General features: G+C 40.6%; 1 protein-coding gene across 3 annotated transcripts in view; it reads right to left on the bottom strand.

Annotated features, from left to right (window-relative positions):
* Positions 1 to 14,039, bottom strand: part of CDC27 (cell division cycle 27) — a 69,704-nt gene extending 55,665 nt beyond the window's left edge. The window contains exon 1 of one of the 3 annotated variants that reach the window (XM_047081669.1): positions 13,716 to 14,039. In XM_047081669.1, the coding sequence (XP_046937625.1) occupies positions 13,716 to 13,742 (27 nt within the window). In that variant the 5' untranslated portion in view covers positions 13,743 to 14,039. The remainder of the gene's footprint in view (positions 1 to 13,715) is intronic. The other 2 variants (XM_047081671.1, XM_047081673.1) reach the window with 2 other exon arrangements.
* Positions 14,040 to 21,815: the final 7,776 nt, after the last annotated feature.

Below are 21,815 nucleotides of genomic sequence, written 5' to 3'. Positions count from 1 at the left end.
ATAAATGAAAACATTTAGACCCATGTACTCACTATCCAGCTCAAGAAATAGATATTACCAATATATTTGAAGCCCTCTCCCACAGGTGCTCATCAGTCACATAACCTCTCTGAAACCACCACTCTGAATTTTGTTAATCTTCAGGTTTTCTTTACAATTTTTATACATTTGTATGTATGTATCATCCTTAAGCAATGCAACACTTTTCCCGGTTTCTGAATTTTTAAATAAATACAAGCATGTTGTATATATTATGCTATAATTTGCTTTGAAATCCAATATTTAAAAAATTCATTCTCAATCTGTGTAGCTAGAATTCATTCATTTTGATTGCAGAATAAATAATATTTCCATTGTAAAAATACATCAAAATGCATTTTATCTATTTACAGTATATGAACATTTGGGTTATTTCTAGTTTTTTTCCAGTTATAATAATGCTGCAAAGAACATTCTTATATTTATCTCTTAGGGTACCTATTTAAGAATCTCTCCAAATTGGGATATATACTTAAGAATGAAATTATGGGGTTGTTGAGTTCATGTTCATACACAGGTTCATCTTTACTAGGTAATACAAATCATTTTCAAAGTGTGGGTTTAATTTACACTCCTACCAAAAACATATGACTACTCATTATTCCACATCTTTGTCTACACTATGTACTATCAAAAAAATTTTTGTTTATTGACTGATTGATTGTAATCTCTATCCCTCTCTCTACGTGGGGCTTGAACTCATGACCTTGACATCGAGTTGCAGGCTCTAATGATAGCCAGCCAGGTGCCCCCCAATTTCTTATTTTCACCAGTCTGACAGATGTAAAATGCTTATCTAGTGCCTTTAATTTGCATTTCTCTGAATATTGAAATGAGTTCAATGTGTTCAATAGTAATTTATTTCACGTTTATTGGTCTTCTGGCAAATGCCAATTCATGTGTCATTCATTTTTCTGTTAGATGATTTACCTTTTCTTACTATTTTATCCAGAATTTTTGAGAGCATTAAACCAGAGAGGTTTTTTTGTTGTTGAAGTTTTAGTGTATCATATAACACTAATTTTAAGTCTGTTATATAAATTATGTATCTGTAAATTATGTGTTTACATATATTTATGTTTTGCCTAGCATTTTTAGAAGCACAACACCATAGGAGTTTCTTTTAATCTTTCTGGGTTTCTTTTTAACTTCTGGCCTATCACAAGATATAAAAGTCACCAATTGATTAAAAAAATCATCAACTCACAAATTGAGATATCTTACAAGTGATCATGATACAACAGTGTTTATTTTTAGCCATGTATACAGCTCATAATTTGTTGAACAGTTTAATAGTTACAATAAAACCAGCATGGTGGGATTACCTAATGAAACCACTAGCTAACACTGTAACAGTAAAGCTAGATTACATTGTAACAAGTGATTAATATGCCTTGGCTATAGTACAATCTCAAATATTTGAATGAAAAAGCAAATGTTTACTAACATTTCTATGAGTATTATTAACTACAATTTTTTATATTCAAAGTCCTAGTAGTAGTTGATGACTTACTCAGCCCAAGGGTGTAGTTTTCTATTTTCTCATGGGGTCTCTGGAGCCTCTTGTTTAAGCTTACTTTCCATACAGTCTAAATTTTTTAAAGTCTCAGGACTGTCTAATCTGACCATTTCCATCCAGGCACAAGGGAAAGGAAAAAGGTGGGAATTTAAATTTAATTCAAATTTAAATTTAATTTAAATTAATAATCCATACTATCACAGGCAGCATTTTTCCCTCTAACGTTACCATTCTTAATCCAGTCATTTCCTACCACTTTGAGAACTATCTAAAACTGCTATTCAAAGTGTGGTCCTTGGAGCAACAACACTAATATCTTCTAGAAGTGTGGAATCTCAGACCCAATCCTAAACCTACTAAATCAGAATCAGCATTTTAACAAGATCCCCGGGTGATTTATATGCGTATTAAAGTTTGAAAAGGACTGATCTAAAAAAGATTTATTCTAATTAAAAATATCCCTGCTCAGCAGATTCCCCAAAGTCAAAGAGGCTGTCTCATCTGTTAATTCAAGATGTTATGAATAAAATACTTTCTAATCCTTCAGGCCATGGCCCTTAGCTTTAAAAGAAAGGCTTGAGTTACTCAAGTTCCAAAACCTCTTGTTTGTAGGTCTTCATGTTCCTTCTTGACCCTAATCCATTTCTTATACCTAATAAAACAGCCTACATATTAATAGAAATGAATCACAATATCACCTCCTTTCATAATCCACCCAAATTAGTTGCACTACAAAGAAATCTCCCTCTGGTCTAAAACGTACCATCTCATTCTCCCTCAAAGATTTTCAGAAGTAGTCGGCATAACCAAAGGATCCCAACAGTATACATAAAAAATAAGAGAAATCCTAGAATTTTCAGATACTTATAGACTCTGTACTGAAGATAATTTGCTGTCCCAAAGCCTGACTGACCACCCCTACTCATAATTTCCAGAAGGCAAAGGGGTTCATGCAATTGTAATTTTGCCACACTTCAGTTCTCTGCTGGCTGCCACATATGCTTGTTTCCATATGAATTAATCACACAGTGCCCCTCAATCTCATAGAAAGGAATACTTAAAAACTGAAATATCATACTACACTAAAAAAACTCATTAGCAATTGGAGGGTCCTCTCTATTACTTGGGAAGCAAAATAGATGGGAAGAGAAAAAAGAGAAGGCCGTGAATACCAATGGGATCTGCAAAGGAGCGCTGTTATATCCCTGTATGATTCTTCCCCAGTCAGAGCCACCTAAATAAAGAAGATACCAAAGACAAGCTGTGCTGAAACAGCCAGAACCCCCAATAAAAATGTTGCATATTGCTGCTAACAATTCTTCCATGTACCATTAACCAAGGATCTGAGGTTCCTACTCCTTATTACTCCTTGACTTTATTTCTGGTAACATTTGCCTGTGATGGGTATCAACAACAGCCTCAGCTATTTAGAGTACAAAGGTAGACTATGATTGTGCGAGGAAATTTTTTTTTTTTTTTTTTTTTTTTACTGATTCCAGCATGACTTACTATGACTGAAAACCAATAGTGGGGGAGGGGGGTAGTGGTGTCTTTTTTAACTTTTCTGAAGAGTTCTAGTACTCATTCATTCAATAAATATTCATTGAGTGCCTATTATGTGCCAGGCACTGAAGTCTCTATCTATAGTAATTAACAGATAGTTTCTGTTCTCATGGAGTACCTTTTAGAGCTACTACTGTCTAGATCAGTGGCTACCAATCCTTGCTTGACAATGCTCTACCTCAAACCCACTGCATCACAATCCCTGGACGCTGGGACTGAGTTTAGATGTCTTTACTTTGAAACCTTTTCACTGGTAAGCATTCAGGGCTCAGAATCATTCTTCTACTTTTCTAGATAAGTAGCTCTCCTTCCTTTTACAGAACCCTCTTATGTAAAAACTTATAAAAGCTATGGACCTCTTTTCCAGAAAAAAGCACATGTACATATATATACAGAAAATCTGTGTACAATGTTAGGGGTTCACAGAAATCCTGGTTCATTAAGTATCACTGGTCCAGCTGATGAGAGACAGTATTAGAGCCTGATATATCATAGGTTTCAATAAATAGTTGTAGAACTGAATTCAATACTTAAAAGGAAGGAGAAGACAAGTTACTGAGCTAGAAAGGTACTTTCCTCCGCACACACCAGGGTCCTCCACCAGGGGCACCGCTGCAGCCAGGAGTAGGAGAGGTGCTCCTTGTAGTTTGAAACGCAAAACAACTTTATCACACAAGGTCAAGGATGTTGGGTTGAGTGTAGATGAAATAATGAATGTACTGGTAAATCAATCTGGGTACATTATCGATTTAAGCAATTCGAATGGGCTGGCTAGTGTCTAACCATCATTTATAGAACTGCACCTAAAGAACAGTATCTAGAAGCTTTCCCCTCTTTTCTAGTCCCATTCTGTTAACAATCTTCTTTCAACTCTTAGCCTTCTACGTGGTCTTCCTGCCTGTAAGCTGTAGGTAATCCATTCTGTCCCAGAGTTACATTCTTCAAACATAAATATCATCACTGCTAAACGATGATAGCTCTCGAGAGACCTGGGTTCAAATCCATGTTCCGTGACTTATTAGTTCTGTGTCTTGGGCAAGTAACAATGTCTCAAGTCTCTTGTTTTAAAACATAAGAGTCCAGGGGCGCCTGGGTGGCGCAGTCGGTCAAGCGTCCGACTTCAGCCAGGTCACGATCTCACGGTCCGTGAGTTCGAGCCCCGCATCAGGCTCTGGGCTGATGGCTCAGAGCCTGGAGCCTGCTTCCGATTCTGTGTCTCCCTCTCTCTCTGCCCCTCCCCCGTTCATGCTCTGTCTCTCTCTGTCCCAAAAATAAATAAAAAACCTTGAAAAAAAAAATTAAAACATAAGAGTCCATAATGGTTAATATGTACATAATGCTACATAAAGTACATAATGGCTCCTAGTACATACCTAATAATTACTCAAATTTTAGCCGTGCCATCAACATTATCATCGTGTCTTCCTCCCTAATCAAAGCTTTCTAATGTGTTTTTAAAAGTTTATTTATTTAAGCAATCTGTATACCCAACTTGGGAGTTCAAACCCATGACCCCAAGATCAAGAGCCGCATGCTCTACCGACTGAGCCAGCCAGGCACCCCTGTGCTTTTGATTTTTTTTTTTAATCAAACAATTGAGAAGGTGACCCTTCCAACAAAAATAGGTGGCACTGGCAAGGAGTGAATATAAGAGCAGGTTTTAAACATGCTACAGGCTCTCTGCTATCTGGCCTACATCTCCTCTGTACTATGACACAGAAAAGACATACGTAAAAGGTAATGTGACAAACTATGAGTGTTTTCCTCAGAGAACTTCAACATTTGCACGGTGGAAGAACTCAAAAAAACGTCATTCAGAAAACAACAGGCTAAAGGGTGTTCAAATCTAATTTGATTCAATTATTTGACTGTTTAATATAACCTCCAGCTTCAATCCATGGCCGATGAAACCTAACTCTAACCCTCTGACACTTGCTAATCAAGATATCCAAGTCACTTCTCTGACCTTCAGTTTTAATCATCTGTAAAATAAGTACAAAAAACACTACCTTTGAGATAAATCTAGCACAGTACTTGGCTGAATCCTAAACCTCCATAAGAACTTATCTGTCCCTCTGGTGTTCTACCAGACCATCCCATGACCTAGGGTTCTGGAACCGTGCATATAGGTATATGTCAAAATGATACTCATTTAAATTAGGCAACTGCAATGGTGATGAAAGGAAGAAACTCAATGAAACATTTACTTTCTAAGGCAGACCTGTCCCCCCCCCCCTTTTTAAGTTTATTTTGAGAGAGTGTGTGTGCAAGTGGAGGGGCAGAAAGAGGGAAAGAGAGAATCTCAAGCAGGCTCCACACCCACCATGCATGGAGCTGATGTGCGGGGCTTGATTCCATGACCATGAGATCATGATCTGAGCCGACACCAAGAGTTGGACACTCAACCGACTGAGCCACCTAGGCGCCCCCCACCATTACTTTTAATAGTGTCTTATTTGTCTTCCCTGAATTCTTTCCCACCTTGTGATCCATTTTCTCTCTGTGAGCTTTTCACAAATCAGATCTGATCATATTATCCTCTCACTTAAGATCTTTCTCTGGCTTCTCATTGTCCTTAATGACAAAAATCCAAACCACCAAACCAGGGAGGATGGTATAGTCCGTGCTTACCTCTCCAATTCCTCTTGTATCATGTTTTCTTACGTGGTGTTAGGACAATGGCTTTCTTTCGACTCCTCAAACCTACCATGTTACCTTCCTGCCACAGGCCCTTTAAACATATACATAGTTCACTTTACCTGGTACCTTCCTCCAAACTATGCATATTCGAGTCATTCTTTGGACTTCTTTCTCAGGGAACACTTTTTTGGGGGAGCTCTGATGAGGTCAGGCATTCCTATTACACACTTTTATAGCACTAAGTACCTTTCCTTTGTAATACTTCTCACTGCTGTAATTTTACATAAATAAGTAATGTCTTCCTCACTATAAACTGCAGAAAGGTAGAGACTACTTCCGGTTTTGCTCATTATTAGATTCCCAGCATCTATTATGTACTTTTTAAGCAAGGGCTTAACTAATGGATGTTGAATGAATAAACAACTGATCTTTGATTTCTGCCAGTCCTCCTACTGGTAGTATCTTATGTTAGTCTTAGCTTTAAGGTTCTCTGTATTCATATACAGTTGACCCTTGAACAGCATGGGTTTGAACTGCATGGGTCCACTTACATGTGGATTTTTTTCAATAAATACAATATACTACTAAAAATGTATCTTCTCTTCCTTATGATTTTCTTGGTAACATTTTCTTTTCTCTAGCTCGCTGTATTATAAGAACACGTATATAATACGTATACAAAATATGTGTTAATCAACTGTTTATGTTATTGGCAAGGCTTCTAGGCAACAGTAGGCTGAGAGTAGCTAAGTTTTTGAGGAGTCAAAAGTTATGTTCGAATTTTTCCACTACATAGGGGTCAGTGCCCCTAACTCCTGCCTTGTTCAAGGGTCAACTGTAAGTCCAATAGGTAAGAATCTCTGGAAATCTCTACTGAAAGAAACTCTGTGGCACACAATTATTATTTTGTGATACAAATAATTACCACCTAATTACTCTTTTACAAAATATGGAGATTTCCTAAGAACCAACTTGTTTAATTTTGTTGTAAATGAAAGAACATGGGGAGTAGAAACAATATACTCAGGATTAATTTTGGAGGCATGTGTTCAAATTTGTGTGCCAGCACTTCCAAGAGTGTGACTTGGAAGCCTCAATCTCCTCATCTGGAAAACAGCTCTATTTCTTAGATTGTGTGGATTAAATGACATGATACATATACAGTGCTCCTAGTATACAGACTAGCACATAGTAGACACTAAAAACCTCCTCCTTTCCTGTCTTCCAATATAAACAAACTCAATAAAGACACAGTTTCCATTATTATAACATCTCCCAACATATCTGCCACAATTGCTTATTTTGTTAATATATAAGCCACAAAAGACCCAAATGATTCACCAGCTCACTCAGTAGTACTGATCACCAGGAAAATTTGACACACATATGGCCATATACTATGGCCATAAAGTCCTGGAACTTTGCTTTTTTTTCCTGTCTTTTCAATATTAAATGAACAAGAGAAAAAGTATCATAATCAAGGATTCTATCCATTTCTGATATAAAATCAAGCTTTGCTCAGAAGAATATAATTTATTACCAATTCTTTTTAAAAAATTTTTTTAATGTTTGAGAGAGCGCGCGAGCGAGCAAGCTGGAGAGGGACAAAAAGAGAGGGAGACACAGAATCCGAAGACAGGCTCCCGGCTCTGAGCTAGCTGTCAGCACAGAGCCCAACACGGGGCTCGAACTCACGAACAGTGAGATCATGACCTGAGCCGAAGTTGGACGCTTAACCGACTGAGCCACCCAAGCGCCCCTGTTACCAATTAAGAAGGTGAGAAAGTGATAGTAAAGGCATCCAACTCAAACTCTCATATACCCCATAAAATTTGCCACTTGGAGAATCCCACATATAGCTTCTATCACCACTCTGCTCAAGCACCTCTAAGTTCCTCAGTGATGGTGTCTCTTTGGTAGGAAATAGGGAGGAAATGGGCTATTTTCTAAGGCACTACAGATTAGGAGCTTATGAAGAGCAGGGTTAAGATCAGCCCCCTGGCTAGTCATCTACTTTGGCCCAACTGCTGGTGTGGACCTGTCCCCAAAAGAATATCATTCAGTGCATCATCTCAGGACTTCTACAAATTAAAGCCAGATGGATGAATGCTGCTAACAGGGAGACAAACAGCAACACCACACCCATCCTCAAAAAAAAAAAAAAAAAAAAGTTTAAAAGAGAATTCCTACCGAATTCTAGGTTAGTCCTAGGTTGCATTAATTTAAAAGAGGAATCAACAGCACAAAATGGCAAAATTCTTTCCTTGCTTGTTCTTAAACATGTAATATTTTTAAAAATATAAACAAACCTCTGTAACTGTACAACTAATTCAGACCTAAATGTGACCACATAAATTATTTTGTTTTATTCTTGTTTTTGTCAAAAGATAGCTGCCTTTTTTTTTTGAACCATAAAAGAAATGGATAATAAAAGCTTCAGACAATATAAGGAGGTATAAGGGGGAAAAAAAAATCACTGTGGAATTTTCCTGTTATACATTAAAATCTTATTTTTAGAACTTTAATTTAGTTTAGGTCTATATCAGTGGTTTTCCATCTGGGTGATTTTTGCCCCTCAAGGGATATTTAGTAATTCTCAGTGGGGGGCATTTTTGATTGTCACAAATGGAGGGGGCACCTAGTGGGTGGAGGCCAGGGATGCTGCAGAACACTCTACAATACATAGGACAGGGTCCCCCACAACAAAGAATTAGTTTGCCCCAAACATCAATAGTACCAAGAATGAGAAACTCAGGTGTATGTTACCATGTAACTGGATTATTTTACTAGCCCATATGTCTCCCTAACTCTCGTCTTGTCCCTCCTTGCCAACAGCACCAGATTAATCTTCCCAAAGCAGTGCTTTCATTAGAAGTCTTCTGTTCAAGGGGCGCCTGGGTGGCTCAGTCGGTTAGGCGGCCAACTTCGGCTCAGGTCATGATCTCGCGGTCAGTGAGTTCAAGCCCCGTGTTGGGCTCTGTGCTGACAGCTCAGAGCCTGAAGCCTGTTTCAGATTCTGTGTCTCCCTCTCTCTGACCCTCCCCCATTCATGCTCTGTCTCTCTCTGTCTCAAAAATAAACGTTAAAAAAGAAGTCTTCTGTTCAAAAACGTATAATGGCTATTATTACCAATGCCTTAAACCCCTCAATCTGGATGTTAAGTCCCCTATAATCTGATTCTACCTGGCTAGCAAAACCTTATCTCTTCCTGCTCTAAATTCCCATTCCAACCAAAACTATAATATTTTATGGTTGTTTTGTTCCTAAACACCATTCTCAATTTTAGGCTTTTGCTCGTGCTATTCCAGGCTAAAACCATTTTTTCCCTTCTTTTTTACCAATCCAAACACTTCCCATCTTCTAAAGCTTTAAGTTCCACTCCATCAAGAAACACCATTTTTCCAGTCTACAAGGATCTGTTTACTGAATTTCTTTATTATTATCTGTGCAATCAAATACATACTAACTTGTAACATTATCCAATTGTTCCTGTTAAACATTCTTAGCTTCCCAACAAGACTAGATCCCTCAAAAGATTAGAGGTTTTTTTCTCCATATTTCTACTGGTTGGCTTCACAAATATCTCCAACTCATTTTGTTCAAAACAGATTGTCAGGGCACCTGGGTGGCTCAATTGGTTAAGTGTCGGACTCTTGACTTCCGCTCAGGTCATGATCTCACAGTTCATGAGATCAAACTCCGAGTCAGGTTCCTCAATGATGGCACGAAACCTGCTTGGGATTCTCTCTCCCTCTCCCTCTGCCCCTCCCCTGCTCTCTCTCTCTCTCGCTCTCAAAATCAATGCTGTTAAAAAAAAACAAAAACAGGTTAATTATCCTCCTTCAGATTTGTCCCCCCTCACAGGATTCTTCATTTATTAAATGGCACCACCAAAATGAAATCCAGGCAGCAGTCTTGATCCCCACCCTCTCCCATTCAATCAGTCTCCATGTCTCATTGGTTCTACCTCCAAAACATCTCTTGAATTTATCAATCTCTTTCCTACTCCACTACTACCACTTTGGTCTAGGTTACTTTCATCCTAAGCGTACTTTTTAAGTTTTTATTTATTTTGAGAGAGAGAGAGAGAGAGAGAGAGAGAATCCCAAGCAGGCTCTGTGCTATCAGCGCAAAGCCCCATGTAGGGCTCCATCTCACAAACCATGCGATCACGACATGAGGTGAAATCAAGAGTCAGACGCTTAACCGACTGAGCCACCCAGGCGCCCCTAAGATATTTTATTCTTGCCTCCTTCTTCCATTACATTTCACATATAGTAGCCAAGAGATCTAACATCTATATCAAGTCAACCTTCTTCTGAAAATCCTTCAATGACTCCCCACACACTTAGAATGAAAACTGAACTCCTTATAATGGTTTTCCATTAATATGCAACTCCAGTCACATTGGCCTTCTTTCAGTTATTTCAGTGCCAAGTGCTGCTATGTCTTAGGGACTTTGCACATACTGTTTTCTCCTTCTGTTATGCTCTTCAAATTACTGTTTCCTTCTCAACCTTCAGATCCCAGCTTCAATGTTATTTGCTCAAAAAAGACCTTCCTGACCCTATTTTTAGAGAAGATTTTAGGATGTCTTTCATACTCTTCTGTGCTTGGTACATAGCAGGTACATAACATTCTTTCCAATTTGATTTTTTCGTTGAGGCTGCTTAACTTTTTGCTATTCTCTAGTACCTCTTTTGGTGGTTCAATTGCAAACCTGACACCTGGGCTTAGGTCAAGTCCCTCATTAGGTCTTTCTCCTCACACCCTATTTATAGTGCCCTTATCAGTTTGTAATTACAAATTTGTGATTATTTGCCTAATGCTTTCTCTATATAAACAGCATAAACACAAAAAGGGCTATATCAGAACACTAGTCCATAAAGAAATGAAATTATTATATATGTTTGCAATGACCTCCTCCTCCACCCACATTCCCCAAAGCTTATTCTCCCAGTTCAGGTATGATGTAGCACTGCCTTCAAGATACTATACTGTCTATAAATATAAGGTATTTTCCCATTTGCCAAAAGAAAACTTCATAAATGTGTTTCAGCTGGCTTAAGTATATGTTTTTTGAATGAAGATCAAATAGTCAAATGCCTATTGCTTTATCAATTTAGTTACACATACATATTTCTCAAATGACAAAATTTATTTAGGAATTTCATCTTTTTCTATTCTCATCGAACAGAACAATTTTATGGAAACTGTTCACATCTATCTTTGATATCAAAAAGCCATTTTTTTCATCTAACACAACCTTCCTGAATATACATTTAATTCTAAGTTATTTGAAATATGGTACCCTTTGAATCCATGCTAGATGCTATCCCAGTATATCTTATTCCAAGCCCAAAGTATTCCTTCACTATCTGAATGATCTCTAAAACAATATCATATGTATAGTATCCACTTAGTACACTGCTTATTAAGGCGATTTTTACAAAGCTTGTTTACAACTTCACACTTCCATGAAGTTCTACCCCCAGGAAAAACTGATAAATCCATTAAAATGTCTTTGCTTTTTTTTAAAATCCATTTCATCAGGTGAATTTTATAAATATCCAAATTGACACTGATTGAAATCATTTAGGCTGTGTGTCTTCCCCCAAACAATTAAAAATAAAATAATTGACAGAATTTCTGCCTCATAACAGGAGAGTCTTTTGTAAAGACTCAAATATAAAGTTTTTCTATGAGAGACAATTTGGAGGAGGAGCTAATATTTAGGCTGACGCAACTTATCAGACTGGCTATTCCGTGTCAAAAGTTTAAAGAAAAAAAAAGCAAACAGTTGTTCATCTTTCCTCTCAACTTTTTCCTAAGCCTGGTAATATCATGATGCCCCAAACAACTCCCCAACTTACTCGTCCCTTTACAAGTACATGCAATTACTTATCATAGTTAAAAAAAACAATAGTATCTATCTGTCCTATTTTCTCCTTAGTGATTCTTTCCCATGTTCAGCCCTATCCCTAATCAGTTGATCATCATCATCATCGTAGCTAAAGTTGCTTGTTTCTCCCACTGCCAGACCCCTTACTGAAGGGCTTCTTCTACTATAAATTACAACCAAAATTCTCACCTAGCCCTATCCTAAAACTTCTAACCACAGTCCCCAAATCTAATGGACAAAGGTGGTATGGGGGAAGAAAAATGGGACAAATTTGACTTTTAAGGCTCAAAAAGACCTAAGAGCATTACCACTAAGAGTACTGTAAGGAAAAAGAGGGAACTTGATGGGTACCATCTAGGAACGGGCTACATAGTCTTTTCTTCTCCATGTTTTTATACAAGTTGAAATTGTTATTAAATAGTGGCTATAGGCTAGCATTGAGAGTAGTTTATCAATTGAGAAAATTGGGGGTCCAGAGGAGGCAAATGTATCATTAATGAAGACAAAATTACATACAAAACATGAAACAGAAATTAAACAACTTGAGTGATATACTTGTTCATTTAAGGTACAGGTAACTTTTGGGGCACCTGGGTGCCTCTTGCTGTCAGGGTCATCCTCCATGATAGGCGTGGAGGCTACTTAATAACAACAACAACAAAAGATACAGATAACTTCTAATTTAATGTTAGGCCTAAAAAAAAACAAAAAACAAAAAAACTTAAAAGGGACTCTACCAGTAAGAGGAATTTGTTTGAAAAGAAATAGCTTTGGAAGCATGGATACAATTACAAACAGGTAAATTTCCTAAGACAGAATTCCACATTATATTGGTTCAAATACTAATAGTTGCTATATGTAAAAGAAGCAAACTGGAAGATACTTGTATTTCATTCCGGGAAGAAAAATTAAAGGAAATATGGAAGCAGTGATGTATTAAAATATTTATTATTTGGTCACAGGCCTATTAAGGGTAATGTGAAGTAATTTCTAAAATTGATTTGCTTTGTAACTTCAAAAAAAAAAAAAGTCCATAACTCAATGACAGCACTTGATAGATAGAGGTCAACTCTTCTATTCAAGTCAAAGATCCTATGGTGAGCTGAAAGTCTCCCAGACCTGGTCCATCAGTAACGGACAAAAGATTCAGTTTCTTGAGATGGCAGGGGGAAAATGACTGGCACTGCATCACACTTCAAATCCAATAGGGTTTCTCCCGTGCCAACAGAGCACTGTGCGTCAAAGCATACCTTGGTGTCGTAAGGACAGCGAAATGGATGTAAAAACCCTTATTTGTCTTTCATTTCCTGAACGCACTATCAACATGCACAAAACACTCCTGATCCCCATCACACCGGTCACGGGGAAAAAAAAAAAACAAAACACCCAGATTTGCCGTTTCCACCCCTTCCCCTCGTATAGGTGCTTGCCCCTCAGCGCTGGGCCTCGGGAGTTCTCTTCCCAGATCATTGTCCAGTGGGAAATTCACTGAGCGAGGAAAGCAACGTGGGCTATAGGACGTCTGTTACCAAAACAGAAATTAGTATTAAAAATACCGATCTTATCGGCCCTCCGCCCTCTCACATAAAACAAAAACAAAACCGAACACCACCACCCCCACCACCCCCACCCCGCCAACTTGCCCCACCATTACGAAGATCATACAAGCTCTGATCAAACGTGATTCCCAATCATCCCGGGGCAAGGGAGCACCTGGGGCGAGTTTTCGGCCCCTGGTCTCTCACCCCGGCCGGGGGGGGGGCCAGGCCCCTGGACTGACAGGAGGGGCTGGCCCCACCGTGGCCCGGCGGTGGACAGAGGCATTATCGCCGAACCCCGCTCGCACCCGGGGTGGAAGCAAGGCAGGACCAGAGGCAACGCGGGTAAGGTTGCGGGCGAGGCCTCCGAGCCGACGCGGAGACAGGCAGGACCCGGCAGCAGGGGAGGCGGGAGAAGCTGCCGGGCCTAGGCCGCACCAGGCCGCGGAGTGGCCGTACGCGGCTTCCCGGCCGAGGCTTCGAGCCAAGCCTCGGCGAGCGGGGTTATCATTACCTGGACGGGTTCCTGCAGCACCGTCATCCTTGAGGCTCAGGCCCACTTTCTGCAGTGCCTCAGGGCCCCCCCGTAGCGGCTCCGGCCCGGCCAGCCCCGGCTCATTTAAACTCACCAGCGACCGTTACCGGGGGATGGGGGAGGCCGAGCGATTGCCGAGTACCTCCGAGTGGGACACGGAAATACCCGAAGTGGTGAGATCCGCGCGGGAGCCAGACGGAAAAGCCCGAAGGGGACCGGAAATGCCCGAGGCCGATCGGCTGAGGAGGAGACTGTTGCCGGAAATTGTCGAGGATTCCCGGGGACTACCGAGTCCGATCCAGAGCGGAGTTTTCCCCTCTCGGCCACGCCTTCACTCACGCACGCCACGCCCAATCGGCCACCCTAGGCTGAGCCACGCCCAATCGGCGACAGCGGGTTGGGCGTGGCTTACCGGAGCGGGCGGGGAGCGTTACATGGCCGGACTACCGCCTCCACTCGCCACTGAACCTCTCCGGATCAATTGAGGCGCGGTAGTTTGAGGAGAGGGTAAAACACGAGAGTTTGGGGCTGACTTTAATTAATCAAGAAGTATTTGTTGAGCTTAGTTCATTTATCATTCCAGAAGTACCTATTCAGGGCTCAAGGAAAATAGGAAATTTGGAAGGATTGCCAGGCTTCAAAGACTGGTAAGGACATGGGCTGTCCACCTTGAAGAGATTACGGTCTCTTTAAGGGAAAGACAATGTAACAGACTGCTACGTTATGTGGTGCCCATTGTAAGCGACGTAAAAATTCAGAAGAGAGGGAAATAAATTGGGATTAAGATGAGAAAAGTTTCAGGGAAGGAAAAAGGGAGACTTAAACTGGACTCTGAAGGATAGGTGGAATTAGAAGAAGAGTGTCAAGTGAAGGGAAGCAGAAATGAGATCAGTCTGGTAAGAGTTAAGGCATTAACTGGAAATAGTTACATAGATGACCAGATCATGGAAATTGTTAGTCCTGATAGGAGAGGCATTAGGCGTATTGGGAAATCTAGAGGCTGGATTTTGAATGTCATCTCTGGCACCAACTAGTTTCAGATCCTTAGGCAAGTCACATTTCTGAATTTGTATTTCCTTAGTCTGAAAATAATGATTAAAAGAATTAAATGGATTGATGTATGTGGTTGTGTCTGACGCACACAGTAGGCTCTCTCAAGTTTCCTTCCTGCTCCCTCTCCCCCCAAAACGTGTGAACCAGGGAACTATTAACATTTTGTTTTTTGATAGATGATGAAAGCAGTTTCTGAAAGTTGATTGTCTAATCAGGACATCTCTATGCTAGATGTGGAACTCATGGTATAGTCTATGATGTGGGAATTTCCCTTTCTGGTTCTCACATTTTATGCAGATGAAACAGGTTAGAATGGATTCCTTCCTTCCTTCGGGTGATGTTGAAGGAAGGGTTTTTTTGTTTTTCAATACTAGTTAACCGAGCTATATCTGTCACCACCAACCATCTCTAGTAACTGCTTATTTGTAGCACCATAAAGGGTAAGTGCCAAGGAGATCTTCTGCCCTGTGCCCTGTTTTTATTTTTTGTTTGTTTGTTTTTAGCAGGATTATGAGTCGTCTACACTGTCCAACTGCGTAGTCACTAGCTATTTAAAGCTTAGTTAAAATCAAGTGAATTAAAAATGAAAATATTCAGACACCCTAGTCACATTCCAAGAATTCAATAGACACACGTGGCTAGTGGCTCCCATACTGGGTAGCACAGATATAGAATATTACTGTCAGTGGCTTGACTGGGGCTGGAGATCCAAAATGGCCTCACTCACGTTTGGGGCCTTGGTGCTTGCTGTTGCCTGTGCCCCTCAGTTCTCCACATCTCCACATGACTTGTGTCTCAGCGTTGGCCTCTCATCAGTCGGTAGGCTAGCCCCATTCTTGACTTTGTGGCTGGCAACCAAGAAGGTAAAAACTGAAGCCAGGAGGCCCCTTAAGGTCTAGGTCTATAAATCAAACCCCATCACTTCTCATTGATTAAAGCAAGATAAAGGGCTCGCTTGGATTCAAGGGGAGGAGAATTGATTAAAGCAAGATACAGGGCTCACCTGGATTCAAGGGGAGGAGAAATAGACTCTAGATGAGAGAAGTTGGCAACATGACACTACAAAAGGCTTGTGCCACCAGAGGGATTGATTGCTGGACCATCTTTGGAAACAGTCTACCAGATGTGAGATGAGAGAATCTGTAATGGTAATGGAAAGGAGATGGGCGAGAGATATCACTCTTAAAATGTGATGCTTTTAGCTGGTCATAACACTCCACCTTTATTCTGATTAATGCAGAGAGCGCTGAGACTATTGCTTTTATTATTGGGATGACTTCTAGTAAAGTAGACTAAAGTTGTATTTGCATTTTTAATTGGCACATGACATTATTTGCCCATGCTAAGCTTGTGGTTGTTTTACACACACAGCTCTTCTACATACAACATGCAGCCAGTAGATTTTTGTGCAATAGATTCTTGTAAACTTGAACTAGGAACTTGCAACACAGGATACATAATGATGATATTTGGTGTGTGAAAATGTGTATCTAGAGTCAGAAGAGTCTCTGATGCTTGGTGTTCTGGCTCTTAAATTTACAATTTGCTTCTAAAATCCCCCGGGATTTTTTTTTTTTCCTCCCTAAAAAAAGGCATCTCTTTTCTAACTGTTCTTCACTGGGCTAATACATCTGTTGTGGTTTTCTGCTCATCCACAGCAAGGCCACATTGTTTGAAGTTGTGCTTTGATGGGATCTTTTAAAGCATTTTTACTTCCTTCTGTGTTCCTGATTGACCTACTTTAACTTGCCATCCAGCAACCACTTAGGCATCCTGCTGTCATCCATTATCCACATAATGTTTAGCTGGTGAACGGAGCTGGGTTACAATAAGCATTATTCCAAACATGGTAAATTATCTCTTCTCCTTAGCCTGCCTCTTTGTCTGTTTCATGTTCACTCAGATTCAGAGGCCGGCTTTTAGGGAACCGTTCAAGAAGCTAGACTTGGTTTTCTTGCCAAGATGCAGGTCCCACTAAATACATAGCCCCCAACAAGATTGCTCTTCTGAATTCCTTCATTGACCCTTGTCTGTACCTCCTGTTGTCCCTGTTCATGCTGCTGTCGTATCATCTTATATTACCTGACCTTGAGGCATTTACTCCTGTGTTGGCTCCTCCCTCTTGGTCAAATCATCCCTTTCCTTTGGCATCTCTGATCACACAGTCTCCTGGTTTTCCTCCTACTGCTCTGTTTTTATTAGTTTCCTTTGTAGCCCTCTAATGTTAGAATGGTTCAGGGGCCTGTTCTAGGCCTTCTTCTCACCCCTATGCTTTCTTCCTTTCCAAACCCATCCATTCTCTTGGCCTCCGCTCTCATAAAATTGTTCCAAAATCCGTACCTCTAGTCAGACTGCTTCTTAGAACTCCAGACCTGAGTGCCTAGCTGTCAACTGGACATCTCACAGGTTCTTGTTCAGAATAGAATTCCTTGTTCCTCATACTTGAAGTACTTCCCATCTCAGTTTAAGGTATCACCATCCTCTCCATTACCCAAACCTGAAACCATGCTCTCTCTTTGACCCTACCATCTAGTCACAAAAGCCCTACTAATTTTACCCTGAATATACCTTCTTATCTCTTCCTGTCTCCAGCCTTACCTACCCTCAAAAACAAGTCTGATCATGTCAGGACTCCCTCCTAATCCTCCCCTCCCAACTCAGGATTTCCCATTGCTCTCAGGAGATCACTCAAACCTGTTAACTTCTCTTCTAAGGTCCTCCACGGTCTAGTCTCTGCCACTTTTTTCAGCCTTGCCTCACTTCCCTGTTATACTCTATATTCCCCAAAGGGGACCAGAATATGTCACTTTGGCATAAGAATTATTTTGACCTGAAAAAAACTAGGAAGCAACAAACACAGAAAGTACTCTTTGCTTTCCCCCATTTGCCTAAAATCAGGACATCAATTTCCCTTTGTGAAGTTGTTTCCTCTTCCCCCCTCTCCGGTACCAGGAGGAGGAAAACAACCATTATCACTAGAGACAAGGAGCTGGCACTGATTCTGCACAAACAAACTTTACTGAAATAACCCTTATCTTCCATTAGTTCCCCCATATATTTACCTTTACACAGCTTACCACCCCGCAAGCCCAAACTTTTCTCCTTTGTTTTGTCACTTCTCCACAAATTTATTGCTGTTTGCTAAGATGTTATGTAAGCCTCAAGTTCTGTTCTAACCACCTCTTGTTTTTAAACTCTTATTTTTAAAATTCTGTTAATCTGTCTTTTGTCAGTTTAATTTACAGGGTCCATGATACAAACCTAAGAGGGTAGAGGGACGGTCACATGAAGCACATAGCAAGAAAGTAGCCATCTACAAGCCCAGAAGAGAGCTCTCATCAGAAACCAAATTTGCTAGCACCTTGATCATGGACTTCTAGCCTCCAGAACTGTGAGAAAATACATTTCAGTTGCTTACTCCACCCAGTCTGTGGTATTTGGTTATAGCATCCTGAGCAGACTAATATGATCAAGATTATTTATGTCATATCTCCCGAAGGGAAGGCTAAGCCTTACATGTCTCTTTATTGTTTTAGGAAAACAATTACATATTTAGTAGATGCTTAAAAAATATTGACTGATTAAAGTGGAACCCTTTACACTTATTACTTCTTCTTCCTAAATCACTTTGCCCTTATTCTTTTTTTTAACAAGGAGAAGCTATTTAGTTAGTTATAATTTGTTTTAAGTTTATTTATTTTGAGAGAGAGAGAGAGGGAGAGAGAGAGTACGTGAGCAGGGGAGGGGCAGAGAGAGAGGGAGAGAATCCCAAGCAGGCTCTGAAGTGCCAGCGAGGAGCCCGATGCAGAGCTTGATCTCGCGAACTGTGAAATCCTGATCTAAGTCAAAATCAAAAGTCAAACGCTTAACCGACTAAGCCACCCAGGCACCCCTGCCCTTACTCTTTAGCTAAATTCAACTCATCCTTCAGGCCTCAGGCCTTGATATTACATCCTTAGAATATTCCCTGTCCTACCTAACCAAAATTATTAACTCTACCCTACAATTCTCTCTCACAACATCTTTATTCTTTTCCTTCATAGTATATATGGCAATTTTAATTATATTTGTTTAATATAAATTCCTTGAAGGTAGGGACTTTGCCTCACCCTGCTGTCCTCATTATCTAGTATAGTGCCCTGCACATATATAAAGTTATTAAAATATTATATCTGATGATTAAATGACATCACTACTCAGTGTTATCCCTTATTGGTCATAATTTGATGCTCTTTTGAGTGTCCCTTTCTGGACCCAGAGAACAGGCTGGTTTTGCACATAGGTCCGTAAGGGATTTCAGGTCAAAGCAGTCTGAAGTGTTGAGGCTAATCAGATGCATCCTGGTTGAGGTGAGCTCTGGGATGGTCTACATGGCTGATGGCAAGGAGGGCTAGACAGACTTCAAAAGCACAGGGAAGAAGATAAATGGTAAGCAAATTAGCTTGCCTGCAGTGGAGGCAGTTTAAGCTTGGTTGAAGTGGTGGTGTGTGGGACAGTTGATAAGCTCTGGGTTCCAAACTGATGACTTTAGGTTGATAAAATAGACCTACGGAGCTGCTGGTGGTGATTGAGCTGGGCAGTGACTTCACGGGAATGGAATTTGAGAAAGATTATGCTAACAGCTGAGGATTATGTGAATTGGAGGAGAAAGACAGTAGGGGCCAGGAGTGCAGCAAAGAGGCTGCTAGGGAGATAAGGCAATTCTAAATTTCCATTATTCTCGGATGGTTGCGACGTGGGATCAGCGAGCCCAGCGGTTGAAAAAGAATTCTTGAGACATTTTATGGTGCAAAAAGGTGTTTTTATTGTAGCACGGGAACAGGACCCATGGGCAGAAAAGGCTGCATTGTGATTGTGAAGAGTGACTGATTATATAGGGTTTTCTATCCTATGGAGGTGAAGGTGATGCTAGGTCTCCAGGAAATGGAGTCTATAGGTTCCTGGAGGTCTATCATTGAGATTGTGTTTTTCTTGTAAATCATTAAGACAGTTACAAACTATAATGGAGTTTCATGTCCTACATGACTGTGATCTTTATCAGTTAACCATTTGTTTTTCCCCTGTCTTTGTTCTTAGGTAGTTACTAGTGCCAATATATATATATTCCACCTTAAGGCAGTGGGGAGGTTGCCCCTAAAGGGGGGGATTGCAGGATGTCAGATTGTGTTTTGCCCTCAGCTTGCCTTTTTCTCTCTCATAATTGAATCTGAAAAAGATGGAAAATGAAAATAGTTACAAGTTACTCATTTACAGTGGGAAATATTCTTATCCAATTCCTTTTTTTAAGGGCATTCAGATTCCAACCAGAGGCTGTTTATTGAGTACAGACAGATCAGAAGAATGAATTCAATGATCTTACCGGCTATTATCTCCTTTTCCTCAGAAGGCACTTATATGCCTGATTGCTAGATAAAAAATATTTCTATTATCTGGAGAGGATGTTCACCAAATAATAGATTCTTTGTTTCTCCCCTTTTTAAATGTATATATTTTTACATTTATTTATTTTTGAGAGACAGAGCACAAGTGGGGGAGGGGTAGAGAGGGAGGGAGACACAGAAACGGAAGCAGGCTCCAGACCCTGAGCTGTCAGCACAGAACCCATTTGCGGGGCGCGAACTCACAAACCGTGAGATCATGACCTGAGCTGAAGTCGGACGCCCAACCGACTGAGCCACCTAGGTGCCCCCTCACCTTTAAAAGATTTTTTTTAATGTTTATTTTTGACAGACAGAACGTGAGTGGGGGAGGAGCAGAGAGAGAGGGAGAATCCGAAGCAGGCTCCATCCAGGCTCTGAGCCGTCAGCACAGAGCCCAACGTGGGGCTCGAACTCATGAGCCGTGAGATCATGACCTGAGCCAAGTCAGACGCTTAACCAACTGAGTCACCCAGGTGCCCCTGCCCCCTCCCCTTTATAGCTTCTAGGCAAAATTTAATTTTTCTCTAAATAATTGCATAGCAATGAATTAAATGCAGACTTGATTCTGTTCCAGTCTGGAGTTTCTTCTATAGTTGTCACAAATAGAACCTGTTGTTGTTTGCTTGTTTTATGTATCACAAATAAATGATTTGGGACATAGGTGATGAGCTCGGTTTAAAATATACTGAGTTTGAAATGCTCAGGTGAGAAATGCCCAAATTTTAATTGAATATGTGAAGCTTGAACAATTTAAGAAAGAAATTGAGGCTGGAGATAAGAGATTTTCCCGGTTGTACTAAATGCATTCTATCTTGGTTATATAACACCTTCTAAAACCTCTGTGTGAGTATTTGTCATTACATTAAAACTATTTATATATCTGCATCTTCCACACCAGACAGGAAGCTCCTTGGGGGCAGGGATGGCCTCTTACTCATTTTAGTAAAAGTAAGTGCATACTGTAGGTGTTTAATAGGTGTTAGCTGAATGAATGAATGAATGAATGAATGAGAGTAAACTGGATAAAGGAGATACAGGAGAGGAGGGTCAATGACAGAACTTTGGTGTGATAAGTACAGCAGAGAAGGCCCAGAGACAAGACCACTAGATCTAGCCACAGAGAAGTCAGGGAGGAAGTCAGAATTTAAGAAGTAAAAGAAGAAGTTGGTAGAAAGGAAAACCAAGAAAAGAGAATCATTTTTAGCACTGAGAACATCTCCCCAAATGCTGAGACAAACTGCTTGCTAAGGGGTAGAGTCTCTTTTTCCTTGCTAGGAGCCATCCACACTGTGGGTGACAGGGCCAGCTGTCATTGATGCTTTCTTGCTCCCTTCCCCGCTTGGGGGCCAGGGCTCTCCATGGAGGAATCCTTATCAGCTCTACCAGCTTCCACTGTTGCCTTACAGTAGTGTCCTGGGTTCTAGTCTCGGGTCTGCCATGACCTTGGTCTAGTCACCCCTCCTATCTGTGCCTCTAAAGTCCCTTGCAGCTGACAGGATGTCTGGGGCGGGGTGGGGGGGGGGGGGTAGTGTGCAGTTTGGATGACTGGTGAGGGTTCTGACTTGCTCCCTGTTGCTTTCAACTATAAATCACTTTGCCAGACACC

Source organism: Lynx rufus, unplaced genomic scaffold (genome assembly GCF_022079265.1).
Source record: "Lynx rufus isolate CCGP_SWC_20201006 ecotype Redwood Valley unplaced genomic scaffold, mLynRuf1.p SCAF_18, whole genome shotgun sequence".
Classification (NCBI taxonomy): Eukaryota; Metazoa; Chordata; class Mammalia; order Carnivora; family Felidae; genus Lynx; species Lynx rufus.
The sequence above is the reverse complement of the archived record's forward strand: the minus strand, read 5'-3'. Positions and strand labels throughout refer to the sequence as shown.